Source organism: Alligator mississippiensis, chromosome 3, assembly GCF_030867095.1.
Source record: "Alligator mississippiensis isolate rAllMis1 chromosome 3, rAllMis1, whole genome shotgun sequence".
Classification (NCBI taxonomy): domain Eukaryota; kingdom Metazoa; phylum Chordata; order Crocodylia; family Alligatoridae; genus Alligator; species Alligator mississippiensis.
The window spans coordinates 31,014,173-31,031,154 of record NC_081826.1 but is presented as its reverse complement, the minus strand read 5'-3'; the positions used below and the strand labels follow the sequence as shown (position 1 = coordinate 31,031,154).

Sequence of the window (16,982 nt, the reverse complement as noted above, 5' to 3'; positions counted from 1 at the left end):
TTTGATAAGTCTTTACATTCCTGAAAGCTGGTTATACCAAGCTTGGTGATGGACTATTCTGTGTTTGCAGGGGACAGGATAAGGAACAGTTGTTTTAAATTGCAGCAAAGGAAATTTAACTTGGATATTTGGAAGAATTTTTCTCATTGTGAAAGTAGCTAAGCATTGGAACAGGCTACCTGGAGAAGTTCTGCAATCCTTGGAAGTTTTTAAAAGCAAATTAGACAAGCACTTATCTGGGATGTTTTAGATAGAAATAATCCTGCCTTGAGGAGGGGGTTAGACTAGATGACCTCCTGAGGTTACTTACTTTTCAGCCTTACTTTTCTGATTTTATAACAACCTCTAGAACCTCATCCAGTTATTTTCATATCTATCCCATTTCAATGGGAGCAAGAGCTATATATTCTTTTAGTTGCTATTAGTTGCTCCTAGACCCAAAAGCCCAGATATGCTGCATTATTCCAAAATATTATAAATTACAAATGAAACATAAATTACTTCCTAGAACTTGAAGGAAATTCTTAGAAATTTTCATGTTGAATTTCTATTAGGTTTCTATAGTGGGTGTAGCCTTCTCTGACACAGCGGTAACATGCTTGCACCAGTTTTTGTTCATGAACTAAGTCATAATAGGATTCAAAATAGGAGTGATCATCTAATGTTTCTTAAAAGTGAAAATTTCTCTCAATTTATATATTTAGAAGGAAACTTTGATTAGGTGTCTTAGACAACACAACAAGTGAGGTCCTCTGAAATTATTAAATGGTTGTTTTAATGTTTGTGTTAGGTTTTATTTCATACATACAGGGTGCATCTACACAAAATGTTTACTGCAGAGCTGACTACTTAGTTTCACAGTAAATGTCTCAGCATGCACACGTGAAGCCCTATTAGGCTGCAGTAAACTCATAAATTCCCCTGTAGGATAGTACTTGTAAACACAAGTATTATCCTGTGGTAGAGAAGGTTCTTTAGGTAAATGTGTTATCTTTTATTAGACCAGCTGAAAAAGTGGAAGTGTTCTTTGCAAGCTTTTGGGCATTAACGCTCTTCTTCAGGCATAGGGAAAGTTTGCTGTGGTGTTTGTGTGCTCTCCTGGGTGGAATAGAAGCCAATATGTAGGTCTGTGAAAATCCAAATGCTTGGCAGTCAGGATGAGAGTGGATGGGAGATAATACATAGGAGACAAGTAGGTGGGGTGGGAAGAGGGAGAAGGGGAAGGGGAGGGGGAGAGGGAGGAATTTTGACCTGATGAGAGAATGTAGCTAATAAAATGTAGAGAGGTTACCTGGGGTTAATGGATTGGAGGCAGGTTATAATGTGCCATAAATCTAATGTCTATATTTAGCCCACAATGTTTTTGTATCCAGTAGGTTGATGAAGTGAAGTTTGTAGACTCGTCTACAGAAGGTGTTTTGTAAATTCACTTTAAGGATTAGAACTGAGAAAATGGAGAAAGAGTGGCTGCCTTGTGTGAAGTGTTCACCCACAGGTAATTGGGTATTTTTGTCTTTGATAGATTTTCAGTTCACTCTGATACACAGTTGTTGTTTGGTTTCTCCTACAAATTTTCTATCAGGGCACTTAGTGCACTGGATGAGATATATTTGTGGAGGTGCGGGTGTAAGATCCAAGAATGGTGATGGTTCTGTCAAGGGGTATAGTAATTATGCGAGTGGTGGAGATGCACTGGCAGGTTTTACATTTCTTGTCCTGGTATGGTCTGGATCCATTTGGTGTGCTTTGGGCCATAGGAAGTTTGCTTCTGGTGATAAGGTTGGTGAGGTTCAGTTATCCTGCACTGGCATTGTTTAGTGTGCCTCAGTTTATGTGCAGATGCTGACAGGGCTGGCCGGGGCACAGGGGTGCTTCAATGCAGGGGCTGCCTCAGTCCCCAGCCAGGCCCTCTGCAGCAAGTTGAGCTGGGTCAGAGCAGCTCCAGGTGGCAGACTGACCCCAGGCACCCACCCTGCTAGCTGGGGCTGTTCTGATCTGGCTTAACATGCTGCTGTCCCAGGTGCACATACAAATGCTGTGGCTGGGAGCAATAAACGCCAGCATGAACTGCACTGGAGTTTATTATGTCACACCAATATCATGTTTAGGTGCACCCACATAGTATTTTAAGACTTGTATTTTAAGGTGTGTTACCTAGAGGAGTCAAGAATGAGGAAGTTTGAAGCTTTGATTTCATTCAATTCCAGTTGCTTATAAACTTTTTTTGTTTAACAGATATATTGTCCCTTAGACTGCACAAAATATTTTCAGCAACAGTCCATTTAGTCTGCTGTATTGTATTATATTATGCGCATAAAATATACCTTGAGCACACCTACTCTTTTTGAGCATAATGCATTTAAATCTAGGATTTCTCTAATTATGGTTCAGTGAAAACTATGAACTTTTTAAAACTGGACCTTGAAATTCTGAGCTACTCAAAATACCTGCTGATTTTCATGAAAAGCCATAATCAGAGTCTTACCACCTCTTCTGTGGACAGAGAACTCTGCTTTTTCTGGTGTTAACCTAGCACATTTCTTGAGTACTAAGCTAATTAAAATAAACTCTTTCCATGGAAATGTTGACACTACAATTCTAAAGATGGGTTGTCATATCAAATTGATGAAACTGTGTATATAGATTGGTAAGCGTACAATTCTCTTGGAATACCAAGGCATTGATTCTGGCCTCTCTCTCTCTCAACAGGCACAGGAAAGAGGAGCAACGATAGTTTTTAAGTTACTTTTGGGCTGTAGAAACTAAAACAGTTAACACCAGCATAGACTAGAACAACCCCCCACGGACTGTGCTAACACACAGAGCTGTCTACAGACTGTACTGCAATCTAAGCTCTGTATGATACTGCAGACTCTGGCCATCTCCCTTCCCATCCCACCTTTCCAGCCCTAGAACTAGTTGTGAGGCTGGCTTCAATAGTCCAGAAGGCTCCTTCTGGTCCTAGGTTCCTATGTTCTTGGGATGGGCAAATTATCCCTCAGCCTATTCCATTGCTCTATGCCACAGCAAATACCAAGCAGGGCAGGGATGAGGATAAGCCTCCTGACCTATCCATGTGTCTACAAAAAATACATAGATAATATAAAAGGTATCATAAATACAGTCAGAGCTTTATCCCTTAAGCGTCTTCCTTTTCAGATTTTCTTCCTGTTCTTATTCTTCCATTTTTCAACTGAGAAGTAAAGCCCTGAAGTTCTTTAACATTCAAAACATCACGGCAATTGTGGGCTAAGACTTTTTTATTATGTTAGCAAGAACATCAAATTCATAGACAAATATTTCTACCATAATTCTACTTTGACAGGTCCATTATGCTTTTTGTCCATTTGAAGATCCAGTTCTGCAACTTGGTTTCAAAGCCCTCTGAGCGTTTCCAGTTTGAGTTTTGCCTTCAGTCTACATGGTTTATCTTAATATTACCAAGAAGATAAAACTGCAGTTTGGATAGCAAATGCACTAAGAGTGAATAATATAAAATCACAGTTGACCTACTGTTTAATATTACACCTTCAAAGTGGTCCGTATGTTAAACATGATTTTATAAATTCAAGTCAAAACCAAAACTCATCTCCACCACTGCTTCTAGTACTTGCCCGTTCTCTGCTTTTTAACCGTAATATGTCTATGATACTGCGAGCATATATGTCACGCAGATTAACATTGAGATTTGAGTCACTGGATGTGTTCTTTGTGAGTTTCTTCAAAGCCTCACGTTGTCGAAGAGCAGCTTCCTTTATCTTTAGTGTAAAGTAACAGGCAGAAAAACGGTCATTTATTATAGCTATTGGTAAAGCCAAGACTAATATTCCTGATAATATGCACATAAAGGCCACTACCTTGCCAATGGTAGTGTCTGGTCTAATATCACCATAGCCAACAGTTGTCATAGAAGTTGTTGCCCACCACCATGCACAGGGAACACTTGTGAAAGTTGTGCCAGGGATAGCCTGTTCAACAAAGTACTCTATGGTGGAAAATATAGATATTCCCACAGAGAGAAAAAGCAGCAGTAGTCCAACTTCTTCATAGCACTGTGCAATAGTCATTCCAAGAGATCTCAGGCCTGGAACAGAAGAAATACCGTAAGTCCATGCAACTTTCTTCATTTCTTTGTTAAGCAGCAGTTGATTAAAAAGCTAGTTACCTTGTATTTACTTTATACTTTGACCACTAGTAGTTTTATGAGAAGGCGAGGCTGTTTTGAGCTCTGCTGGGAAAACATGATCATCCAGTGTGATCTGAACAACACAGACCATAGGATCTCCCTGAATTTATTTTTATTCAAACTACTAAATATTCTTCAAAAAAGTACCTAAGCTTCACCAAAAAAATTGCTAGTGACAGAAATTCCACCATTACTCATGTTAAATTATTCAGGGCTTAATTATTCTCATCATTGAATATATGTACTATACTTTAAAGTATGAATATATCTTCAACTTCTACCTATTAGATCTTGTAGCACCTTTCCTGCTGGGCAGAAGATCCTTCTATTTTCAATCACCATTCCCCAAGTATGTATCTATTCACCTCTTCAAACTTCTCTTTAAGCTAAACATATTTTGTTCCTGAACTCTAAGGCATGTTTCCCATCCTTTAATCATTCTCAGGGCTCTTTTCTGAATCTTCAATTTAGCAACAACCTTCCTGAATTATGGACATTGGAATGAACACAGATTTTTGGCAGGCATTGCAACAGTGCTCAATATTCTCCTGCGTAATGCAATGAAGAATCGCATTAGCTCTTTTGGCTGCAGTGTTGTACTGGGAGTATATGCTCTGCTGCTTGCGCAGAATTGCTGCTTCCAGGATACTGTGTCAGACAAAGAAAGAGTGGAAAAGCAAATACAAGTGAGATGGAATAAACCCCAGACAAACACAAATTTATAAGAAATGTGTGTCCACAAAACAGGACATTCTGTACATTAAAGACCCAAATTATCTTTCTGATCACAGACACTTTCTGGAAAGTGTTTCTAAATTATCCCAATAAAGCATATCAATGGAGTTCTAGTCATAGAAAAATGAAAAATAGGGCTGGAAGAGACCTCAAGAGGTGAATCTAGTTCAACCTCCTGCTGAAGGCAGGATCATCCCTAGCTAAATAATCCTAGACAGGTGTTTCACTCACTTTATCCTAAAAGCTGCCAATGAAATGCATTATACACCCTCTCTAGGAAATGTCTTTCAATGCTTAACTACCCTCAGAACAAGGAAATTTTTCCTAATATCCAACCTAAATTTGCCTTGTTGCAGTTAAAACCATTATTTCTTATTTCAGTGTAGGAAGGGAAGGAATAGTAGAACAGGAACACAGTCTCCAGATCAGCCTTTACAGGCCCAGACCTGACAACTCTTAGCTTCCAAGGACGTTAACTGCTTTCATCATCTCGCAGAATTGAGGTGGATGAGTAACCCCTTTCACTGAGACCCAGAATGGAGGTGTTGCAAAAAACAATGCACTGTCAGTACTGTTTCATGCAAAAGCATTAATTTATCCTTTACTGGCCAGGATTTGGCCTATGTCGTAAATACTTAAAATGAACTGGATGCTGCTCTATCATCTACAGATAAACAGGAAAGTAATAAGTAGGAGTAAGATGTTTATTTTTACCTCAGTGTTTGACATTGCTGAGACCATTTGTGTCTACTGTTCCAATGATCTTCACTATTTAAAAAACTGCGCCTTATTTCTTGGCTGAATTTGTCTACAAAAGAATTCTGTTGGAAAATTGTAGAGGGTGAGAAAAGGGCCATGCATTAGATTCAAACACTGGAACAGTGCATTGTATCAAGAGATTTTAAGAACTCAATCTGTTTAGTTTATCACAAAAAAGATTGAGATATGACTTGGGCTATCTACATCTGTTGCATAGGTGTACCGGATTCCAGTGCCTGACCTTGTATTGTATAAATTTAGGAGCCTAACCTCAAAGTTTGACCCCACAGACCTGTTATGCAGATGCTGCCTAACTTTGAGGAACATGGCACTAAATCCTATTTCACTTTACATCCCTAAATGGCATGTATGCAGGTGCTGGGATACTTGTCCAAATACTAAGGAGTCAACTTTGTACAACTTATGGTTGGGGTATAGATTCATAGATGTTAGGGCCAGAAGGGACCTCAATAGATCATTGAGTCTGACCTCCTGCATAGGAAGGAAAGAGTGCTGGGGTCGGATGACCCCAGCCAGATGCCTATCTAACCTCCTCTTGAAGACCCCCAGGGTAGGGGAGAGCACAACCTCCCTTGCGAGCCCATTCCAGATTCTGGCCACTCGAACTGTGAAGAAGTTCTTCCTAACGTCCAGTCTAAATCTGCTCTCTGCTAGCTTGTGGCCATTATTTCTTGTGACCCCCAGGGGGGCCTTGGTGAGTAGAGCCTCACCAATTCCCTTCTGCACTCCCATGATGAATTTATAGGCAGCCACAAGATCGCCTCTCAACCTTCTCTTGCGGAGGCTGAAGAGGTCCAGATGCCTTAGTCTCTCCTCATAGGGCTTGGCCTGCAAGCTCTTAACCATACGAGTGGCCCTTCTCTGGACCCTCTCCAGGTTATCTACATCCCTCTTGAAGTGTGGCGCCCAAAACTGGACGCAGTATTCCAACTATTGGTCTGACCAGTGCCTGATAGAGGGGAAGTATCACCTCCTTGCTTCTGTTTGTCATGCATCTGCTGATGCATGATAAAGTGCAGTTAGCTTTGCGATAAAGTGCAGTTAGCTTTCTATGTGTCCAAATGTCAAGAAGGCCAAGGTTCTAGGTACCTCCTCACCCACAGTGAACTTGAACCTGCAGGTCCTGCTTTACCAAGGTGGTCTAATCACCAGACCAGAGACTAGGCATTGCCCAGGCACTTTTCCAGACCTTCTTTTGAAGCTGGGGCCCAAGCTAGAGCCTAGCACCTCCTCTCAGCTCGGGCAGCAGCCATCTCTTCAAGCCTTTGGTTTGCTTTCCTCCTCCAGGATGCACATACCTCCTTCTCTCAGGTGCACAGCTAAACACTTTACCAGGAAACAGGGGATGCAGGTACAAACCCCTCTGGGTGAAGCACAACTGACTCTTCTGCTCCCTGGACAAGTACGTTAAACACTATGCTATTGGGCTAAACTATGGGAAGGTCATTGTCCTCCTCCTCCTCTCTACCCTTTCAATCATTAATATTTTGTGACTAATTTAGGGAATTCTACCAGGATTTACAAACTAGGCAATTCTCTACTTGTTTTGTCACAGGTCTCTCTCAGTCAGACAAGATCTTGGAGCATCTAGAGACACACAAAACTTGGCCAGCAGGCAGGGAGGAGAGGTGTGGTACCTATTTTTATCCATAGTCATCAGTACAGCTTCCCAAGGATGTAAGACACCCAGGTTCAATTTTCTTGTCAGCCTCAGGAGGGCCATACCTGTATTTCTCATCCCCAAGAGTGTCCTAACCATCAGTCTACTGGTTATTCTTATCTGTATTATTTTTGTTTTTGTCTGCCTGAGCAGAACTTTCAAATTTGAAGCCAATACGGTTGGCATAATAAATATTAATTGAAATGCTTACATCCCCCCCAGTGATTCCAACTCCATATCTCTAAGTACTGCATCCATTTCCCAAGAATAGCTCACCATTTGCAAAAGCAGAACTGTCCCCTTTATTTCTGTTACCTGCCATGGATGGTATAACCCCCTGACATAGTAAATGGCTGGATCTATTATTTCCTCTAAAAATATTTAGGGCATGATGAAATTTCTTCAGCCATACTCTTACCTACTCACAATAGGGCCACCCAGTCTTTGACCTCCCCTTTTGTGGGGTGGGGAATTTACATTTTCAAAAAGAAATTTCACAATGTTCTGGGGATGATGTTGTACAAGTGGATAACTGAGCCCCTAGGGATGTTTATGGAGGACACACTGTGTTCATGGAATATGGAGGATGATCTTACAGTAATGACTGTGTTTCTAAACAGATACTTTAACAAAGTGACATACTGGTGAAAGTTTAGTTGTCTTCAACAAAAAGCAAGCAGGCTCCAGATCCGTTAGTGTATATTTCTACTGTAATTTATTAGGTTTATATTATCTTAGCAGCAACATCTGCTCTGCCAGAAGATGCTGTTTAACAACATTTAAATTATATGGAAACTATGGTGGTTCTGATTTACTGCTCTGAGCCAGGGTGACTGGCTAACCTTAACTATCAAAAACAAACACACAATTTAAAACTATTGATAGTTAAATTCCTTTGCATTGCTGAAATAAATAGTTAAGCTGCATCTACTTCTGTATGCAAAAGAAACAGGCTACCATTTCCAGTTTTAGAGGAGGGGTGATATTTCAGTCTCAGGCTAGAAGAGTTATCAGTTTTTAATAAGATCATCTAACCCTTTTATAGAAAGTAAACAACTAAACTCCACAAGAGAGAAACCGATAGTAGCAGTGGTAGACATCTGTCTGTCTTGCGAGACAACAGAATTATGCTGAGTGAGACATTATCTTGTTAAACGTAATCCGCACTTGAAAGAGAAAGTGAAGCTGAAGGCTTAATGACGTGACCCCATACTTCAAAGTGAATGTATCGGATGACAGTAGCTGTCATTACAAACCTCTAGCATTGCCACTGGAAACTGTCACAGGGATCAATTTCATGGCCTGACCTTACAAGTGTAAGACAAAATAAAGTGACAATACTTTTGAAAAATAATTAGCATCAACATTTTTTTGGATCACCAAATGGAAAACCACTGCTACTCTGCTATGACAAATTGGGTCTTTTCCTTACTTTTAAAATAGAAAGAGAGTGCTCTTTATTTATTTAGGAACACTACAAAGAGGTTGGTGAGATGCAAATTCACTTCTTAGGTGAATGTTTTCTTCATGGGCCCACTTCCATTATAACAAAATACAATGAAAGCTGAACCAGTTTGTAAAAGGGGAATAGCCTAACTCTGTGATGATGTGTAGCATTAAACCCCTCTGCCTGCCTCTAGGGAATTCTGTGAAGCATTTTTCTGAAAGTGTAAGAAACTCCTTTTTCTGTTGACAGAACTACACCAGTCTCATGGGTCAGTGTCTACTAGGCATGAGAGATCCCTAATTAATAAACTATACACTTTTATGGAAGGGATTTTCAGATGCTGGCTTAAGTCAACCCCAGCCAAAGTTGATGAAAATGTTATTACTGATTTCAATGGGAGTAGAATTAAAGCAACATTGAGCACTTATGAAAATATCATCCTTAATGTATTTAAGATGGTCAGGAATGGGTTACATCCAATCATTAAATGAATTAGACCAAAGAATTAAAGCAATTTCTCTGAAATAAATTCTCTGAAAATTTTGTTCCCCAAAGAAAAAGCTTGTTTTATAAGTCTGAGATGAGAATAAAGTTGTCATATGCTTCTTTCACATTACATCAGGGAAAGAAATCAAACTCAAATTCTCAGAAGTTATATCTTCCAACACACAACAAGAATGGCACACAAGTTCATCATTCCTGCCCCGCGACTTTTTCATTTTGCTTTCTCAAATGCAAGTGAATGGTATGAACAATTCAAAAGTCCCCCACCCCCATCAACCCCCCCCAACAAAACAAAAAAACCACCTTAGGGCCTGCTTGTGGAAATGCTCTGTACACAGCATGCCAGCTGACTCCAATTGGAATTCTGAGAATTTACAGTAGTAGGCCTATTACTGCTTTCAGTCAAGTATTTCAAAATACTGCATTTCTACAAGTCACTACTTGACAGTAAAAGGTAGATGGGATAAAACAAATATGTATAAATACACACAGAGACAGAATAGTTCTGCACAATCAAGGGATGAAGGATCCAAAAGATCATTCCCATCTCTAACATCTAGAGATGTTCAATTTCATTAATAAGACAAAGAAGGCAACCTGTATGAGTAATTCAATATTTATCTGGTTACCTTGCATGGTTATGTTCTTTTGTCTTTTTGTCATGGAAATATTTACAACTGATATTGTTTTAAATACATTAGCTGGAGGTACCTGTTGAATGTCTACCCAGCTTCAACATGCGTAGAGCTCTGAGCAGCCTCAGCACCTGGATGATGCGCCCCACATTCTCCAGCTCTTCGGAGCTCTCTCCATCACACAGACTTTCTACCAGCAGAGTGATGTAGAAGGGTAAAATGGCTAAGAGGTCTATGATGTTTGCAACACTCCTCAGGAAGCGGCACCGATCCCTTGTGCACAGGAATCTCAGTAAGAATTCCACTGTGAACCAGGCAATGCACAAATACTCTAGGGCATCCAGGAGCGGCGGTGCCAGCCAGCTCAGTTCCACTGAAATCAAGGCCATGTTGGCAATGGACACAACAACGAAGGCCATAGAAAGGGTACCGAAAGTCCTAGCAGCCACAGAAGAGCCAGGCTTTTCAAGAACCTCCCAAAGCCTCTGTCTCACATTGGGACAGAGGGTGCCAGAGAAGTCCTCTTCCTCATCTTGGGCATCAAGATCTTCCGTATCTTTCTTGATATCTAAGGTTTCACTCCGTTCCTTCCTCCTGAAGTATCTGTCCAAGGAACCCATCCCAAAGAACAAACCTTTAATGTTAATATTCACATTTTTTTTTATTACTGTCTTTCATATTCATCATAAGTCGTATAGAACCAAGATGACATCTTAAAGGTATGGAGAAAGACACTGATTCAGTACAGGACTTGAACACCTACTTCAAATATATGGTTAAGTGCTTCACTGAACTGCAACACATCCTTACTCGAGTTATGCTCCTGTATCACTCATGAAAGTTATGAAGGGGAGGGCCAGGGTATAAGAAAACATACCCGAGTGAATTGTACAAAATACGCTGGATTCCCTAAGGTCCTATTTACGAGTGATCTCAATGTCTATGAGTTTAGTCATGATGATGGTGCATTCACCTGAGTAAGGCTGACAGAAGTAGGCCTTTTTGTGTGTTCAAATTAGCATTTATTAATTAAATATTTAAATTTTATTGCAATTGATTTTTTATTTGCAATGCTAAGAAGGAAAGTTCATGTTAAAAATGATGTTCTTTATATGAAAAGGTTTTGCCAAGAATATCTTTCTATAACCCAATGAAACATTTACACCCTGATTAAAGCATCTTTGTTAAAATAAGTATTATGGATTTTAAGCATATGCTTAAGTGGTCTGCTGCATCAAAGCCACATTTGTGGATTACTTCCTTCAAACCAAATAATTCCCAAAGAACGCCATGCACCCCTTTCTTTCCTTCTTGCTGGCTGAAAGGCAAAACATTGACCAAGTGCTGTAAACAATCAAGTGTCACAGCAAAGGACACAGTGGTCTCTTCATCACTAGAAATCTTTACCTTGGGTTCTAGACTTATGGTGAAGGGGATACTCAGGCATCTAAAATTGAGTACCTAAATCCAACTTTTAGACTACCTAAACCACCTAAAGGTGAGCAAGCAGCTCAGCACAGTCTGGCTATCTCACATCAGACCCCCATTAGGATTCAAGAATAGCCATTTGCCATATCTCTTTCACAGGGTTTATTGCAGTATATAAATCTGGTCAGACTGCATTCAGCCTCCCCATCTCCAAAACAGAACGAGAAGAGGTATTCACCCTTTTAGCCAATAGCCCACTGGTTAGAGCACTCACTTAGGATATGGAAAACCAGGCTCAACTCTGTCCTCTGTTTATGGAGAACTGAACCCACCTCTCTCACAAGACTGCCCTAACCACCAGAACATGGGTATTGTGCGGTGGCTTTCTGTAATCAAAGCTGTTCCACTTGGTATAATATACAAAAATATTAATTATAACAAGGAATGAAACTCAGCTCTCCATTCTCCTGAGCAAGGGCCCTAACCATTAGACTAGAAACGAGGGACAGGGAAAGCCCGCAGCGGACTCCATTTCCCAGCAGCCCCTGCCCACATCGCTGCAGCTGGCTTCGATGGAGATCCCAGGAGCGGTGGGGCCATAACAGTGTCGGGGCCAGGTCTTCCATAGAGATGAACCCAAGTCGCGCGGGCAGGGTGTGTGGCTGGGCTGAGGCCAGGAATCTGTGGCAGCAACAGTGTGGTCTGGGCCATGATCTGTTGCCTGCACACCCCGGGCAGGGGCGGAAACCACCTGCAACGATGCAGGTAGGGGCTACTGGGAAATGAAGTCTGGCCACCAGCTAGATCCACCATTTTGCCCACTCCTGCTAGAAAGTCACATTTACATTCTCTAGTTGTACACTACAGGACCATATCTGGGTGTGTGAGAAAGGCACCAGCCTTGGGAGCTAACTTAGAAGACACCAGAATGGTGACCCCTGACCAGGGTGGCATCCATGGCCTGGCAACACGAGAAAGCCCGCTGTTCCCTTATCCCAGATTTCTGTAGCAGAAGCCAGATGAAGGGACACTGCACTGTTGCAACAGCAGCAGCAGCAGGAAGAAATTCATAGCAGTAAGCTTGTTTTGGGAAAGTAATGTTTACCATTTTTAGAAATGACAAATAAGTCAGTAAACCAAAAATAAATGGGAAATTTAATCACAACAAATATAATGAAGAGACGAATTAAAAAAATCCTAGAATAAATAATTGCCACAGACTTCCCACCTCTCTGCCTTCTGCTCATATCTGTTTACCAGTTAAAATTCCCTCTCTTCCACCTCTGCCCTGCTTACGCATCCCCAGATATTTCCATTTACCTTGAATTTCCAGCATCAGCCTGCTGCTGCAACAGGACTTGATGCTGAAGTTGCCCACTGCTTCTGTATTGGTCTGCCACAGTGCTATCCTGTCCCACTAAGTAATAGTCAAAAGTGATCTAATCCAGTCTTTTCCTTCCTCTCCCAATACCCACCGGTCTCTACAGCAGGAATTGATGCTGAATTCCTTCAGCCTAGAGCAGTACATCTCCTTTTCTCCTTTATTACCCTTATGCCTTTCAAGAGGAGTTCATCCTGAACACATTCAGCCCACATTACTAGAGCTCTCCTCTCCATAACCTGTCAGTTCTGCAGCAGAAGGTGATGCTGAGTGCATCCATCCCACACCTTTATTTTCCTCTCTTGCTCCATGCTCACCTGTCTCTGCAGCAGGAGTCGATGCTCAGTTCATCTAGCCCCCAGTACTGGATCTCTTGTAGGAAGGAGAGTGCACACAGCTGCTCCATCACATGCAATCTTCCTGTCTGGTAATAATTCAGGATGTAGAGAAATGCCTGTGAACTGCGGTCGAAGAAATACTCATTCTCTACCAGGTTGGCATCATCACAGAGCTCTAGGAGACCAGAAGCTACATCGCGGGCAGCAGACACAACTACAGCCAACTTGCCAAGCCGTGTGTCTGGATAGCAGGACAAAGTTTGCTGGGACATCAAAAAGCGGCTGCCTCCCACATTGATGGTGAAACAGTCCAAGGAGGGCACAACCTTCTGTAGCAAGGGCCCCGGCTCTTCCTCACTGCAGAAGACGCTGGACTCCAAGGAACTCAGTGATGTGGTATCCCTTTGCTCCTCTAGGGATGCTTGGGAAGAAAGGGACGTGCAGCAGGGAGGCGACTTCATCCTGCTGCTGCCAACAACAACCCAGTCTCTCCTAGGTTAAAAATACCATGAAGCTGAGGTGAACATAGCGCTGTCTGGAAAAGCAGGCCAAGCCACAGTTGAGTGCATTCTCACAGGAAGTTTTCTTTATAACTTCAAGTGATACTACTCTTCCCATTTCCTTAGCACACAATGTCCATCTTGGAGTATAAAAAGGGACACAAGCAACTGACACTATATACATATGATTAATAATAATTGTTAATGATTCCTCAAATATTTCTACTTGGTGCTGCTTTTGCAGTCAACCAATGGCAATGACTGGTGCCATATGCCAGTAAGAACCTAGGGGGTCCCTTCCAATCTTATGGTTCTAGGACTAATCATTGAGGAACTTGACCCAATCGCACTGGGCACACCCAGATGAATGTGCACATGTGGTCTGTGGTGCTGCAAGCCGCAAGCAGTGAACATACAGCTGTTTGCAGCGCAATGCCAAAATCTGATACCAGGATTAAAAAAAACCCACTGCAAAGAGTGGCGTGGTGCACGTGGCAGCAGTATGCTTTGCCAGAAACGGAGCCTGGCCATCCAGAGCCATGCTCTGGGTGCTGCCCAGGGTCTGTGTGGTAAGATCAGTGCCACTGTGACCCTGGACCTGCTGGGACCAGCCTCCCCTACCCCACCTGGACAATCTGGTCGGTGCCAGAGGGCACGTGCAGGGGCATGCCCCGTGGCACAAAGCAGCACAAATATGAGCTGCTGCTTTCTGTGCCCCTGGAAACACACACCTCTGCACGTGGGGATGTGCCCCCTGGAGGCAAATAAACCCCTCTCTCACTTCCATTAGCCCTAACCCTTTAAAATGAGACCCTACGAGCTGAAGGGCACCACGCTGCACGCCAGGGAAATGAATGTGCGACTACCTATTCTTATCACTAAAGTTGCCTCATTTAGCCAGAGCCCGTCTCTATGCCCATCCTCTTAAAAACTCTCCAGGTCTGGAGCAGGCGAGCACCGCGGGCCTGGCGGACACAAACTCCTGGCGGCGGGGGCAGCCGCCCGCGTCACCTCCCCGGCTCCCAGCCGCCCGCGCCCTCCTCCCCCGCCCCGGCCCGGCCCGGCCCGCAGGGCAGACGGGCAGCGGGGAGGAACTTGGCCGCCTGCCTCTTGCCCTCGCACGAGCGCCGGTCCCGAGCCGGGCCGCCGGCTGCTGCCCCCGGGGACGGAGCTGCCGCTGGATTTCGCCCCGGGAGCAGCAGCAAGTGAAGGCGGAGGCGGCGCCGGTCCCGGCGCCCGCCCCCTCGGGGCAGCGATCAGAGGGAAACCCACCGCCCCCTCGGCCCGGCTCGGCTCGGCTCTTACCTCCGCACATCTGGGCTGCAGCTGGCTCCGAGACCCGCCTCCGCCCGCGCCGCTCGCCCCAAACTTGAGCGGGCGGGGACCCCGCCCGGCCGTCACGTGCCGCCCGCGGGGCCGGGCCGGGGCTCCGCGCTCGCTGCCGCGGGAGCCGGCGGGGGACTGGGGTCCTGCCGCGTCCTGCCGCCTCGGGCTCCCGCCGGGCCGCCTCCCGGTCCCGGTCCCGGCCCCGCCCCTGGCCCAGCCCTTCTCGCTCCCCCGGGCGGGGGTGGCCCCTCGGGCTTCCCGCCCCCGCGCACGCCGCCCCTTGCTTGGGTCCCGGCCCGCCGGACAGCGCGGAGCACGTGCAGTGTGGACGGGAAGACGGGGCCAGTGGTGTCCGGTGGGGCAGGGCTGGAGCCCGCCTTCCTGGTCAGACCAGGACACTGCCTCTGCGCGCCCACGCCAAGGGCTCTGCGCCCTGCTTAGTTATGGCCCGAGATCCGGCCGCTGCCAGGACGCGCTGAAGGCACAAGGATATGAGGGACAAGGACACGTTGAAGGCACTGGGATGCTGGTGGACAAGGACGCACTGGAGGACAAGGACACGTTGAAGGCACTAGGACACATTGATAGACAAGGACATGCTGAAAGACAAGGACGCGTTGAAGACCCACCCCAAGAAAAAGGACGCTGAGATCAAGCATGGGGAGGAGCTGCCTGCCAACCAACTCTAGTGGTGCTGCAACCTTGACCAAGTGCCAGCCTGTTTTGAGGTAAAGCATCTTACCCTTGAAGTGGAGAAGAGAGAGCAGAGGGAGGGAAAGGAGAGGAGTCCCAGCCTGCAGTCTACTCTCCCCCAGGGAAAGACCTGCAACTTCTGCAGAGGGATCTGTGGCTCCAGGACTGGACTCAAGTCACCATCAATAAGCTGTGGTGAAGATCATTCTCCAGCTGAGGGACTGTTGCCCGCGGCAGACTAAAACCAAATGTGCTTGGAGGTATAACATACATAATTGCCCCAAGCCACTCCCAGCACTGAAAGACAAAACCCACTCAAGTAAAGTATAGTCAAAGCAAGACTACAGGCGTTAAACTACTCTGATGTGATGAAAGTTCTTTCACACTGAAACTATGTCCTTAAGCTGTTGTAAATCAGCCTCATGGCTTTTGTCCCTGCAATGTGCTTTTAGTAACACTAATATGATAAATATTGATTTAAGGAAATATGAGTGGTAATGTGCTTGAATTGTAAATATTTGTTTTGTTTTCATAAAATCTTTTAAGCTTTTTGAGCAAAACTGGCAGTAACTTTTATTAAAAATCCTACCCCCTGATACAGACCCTTATTGGGGTCAGTAGAACAGTCCTTTGATTAGATGTTTACTTTCCTATAATATAATTCCTTCTAATTACCTATGGAAGGCCTGTGTGGATGAAAATAACCAAGAATTAACTGCTGGCAAATTTACAACAACACCCTTGCACCCAATGAATCGTTTCATGTTGGTAACCTCTTGAACCACAAGGAGAATGCTTGTGTCCATGTTCATGGGCAGCTGCAGATGGGCAAGTTAGCATTGCTGAAACATAGCCAGTCAGCCTGTCTGGAGTGCTGTGTGAACCTAGCTGCACTGCAAAGCAGCACAGCAAAGGTGAGGATGCCTCTGCCTTGCATGTGGATACTGCTATGTAGGCATGCCTTTTCTCCAAGGTGTCACTCAAGCTGCTGTTCTGTAAGGTGCTGTTCTGTAAGGTGCATTATCAGAAAGGGGGGAAATTCAGCTAGGATTCAGAAAAGCAGTGTGTCGGTATTTATATTTTGAATCACTATCCACTGTTTTATCTAAGGCCCTGTCTGCAAAGTTCCTTTGGTTTCTCCAGTTACTGTGATTGCTGCAGTAAAAAATAGTTAAAAATATGTCCTGATCTTTCAAATACTGCCACACGTACTTTTAAGCATGCATGTAAATTGTTGCAGGATCAGAGCCATATGTTGTGTTCACCTGTATTAGTTAAGAATCGATGACAACTATAAAATTGGTAATGACGGATTAGCAGAGAAATACTTTTGACTCCCTATTATTAAACCCTTGCATTACTAGCTAGT

The 16,982-nt window shown here is 44.0% G+C and overlaps 1 protein-coding gene across 3 annotated transcripts; it reads right to left on the bottom strand.

Annotated features, from left to right (window-relative positions):
* Window positions 1-3,242: 3,242 nt before the first annotated feature.
* KCNV1 (potassium voltage-gated channel modifier subfamily V member 1) lies at window positions 3,243-15,696 on the bottom strand. Of its 3 annotated transcripts, none has more exons than XM_019495824.2 (4): window positions 14,900-15,696; window positions 13,074-13,629; window positions 10,024-10,550; window positions 3,243-4,084 (listed from the first exon to the last, which is right to left on the bottom strand). In XM_019495824.2, the coding sequence occupies exons 2-4, from the start codon at window positions 13,553-13,555 to the stop codon at window positions 3,573-3,575; spliced, it is 1,521 nt and encodes a 506-aa protein (XP_019351369.1). In that variant the 5' UTR covers window positions 13,556-13,629; window positions 14,900-15,696; the 3' UTR covers window positions 3,243-3,572. The 3 variants fall into 3 exon arrangements, with proteins under 3 accessions (XP_019351369.1, XP_006277620.1, XP_019351368.1); XM_006277558.4 differs by having other exon boundaries at window positions 13,074-13,586; XM_019495823.2 differs by lacking the exon at window positions 14,900-15,696 and having other exon boundaries at window positions 13,074-14,578.
* Between the last annotated feature and the right edge of the window lie 1,286 nt (window positions 15,697-16,982).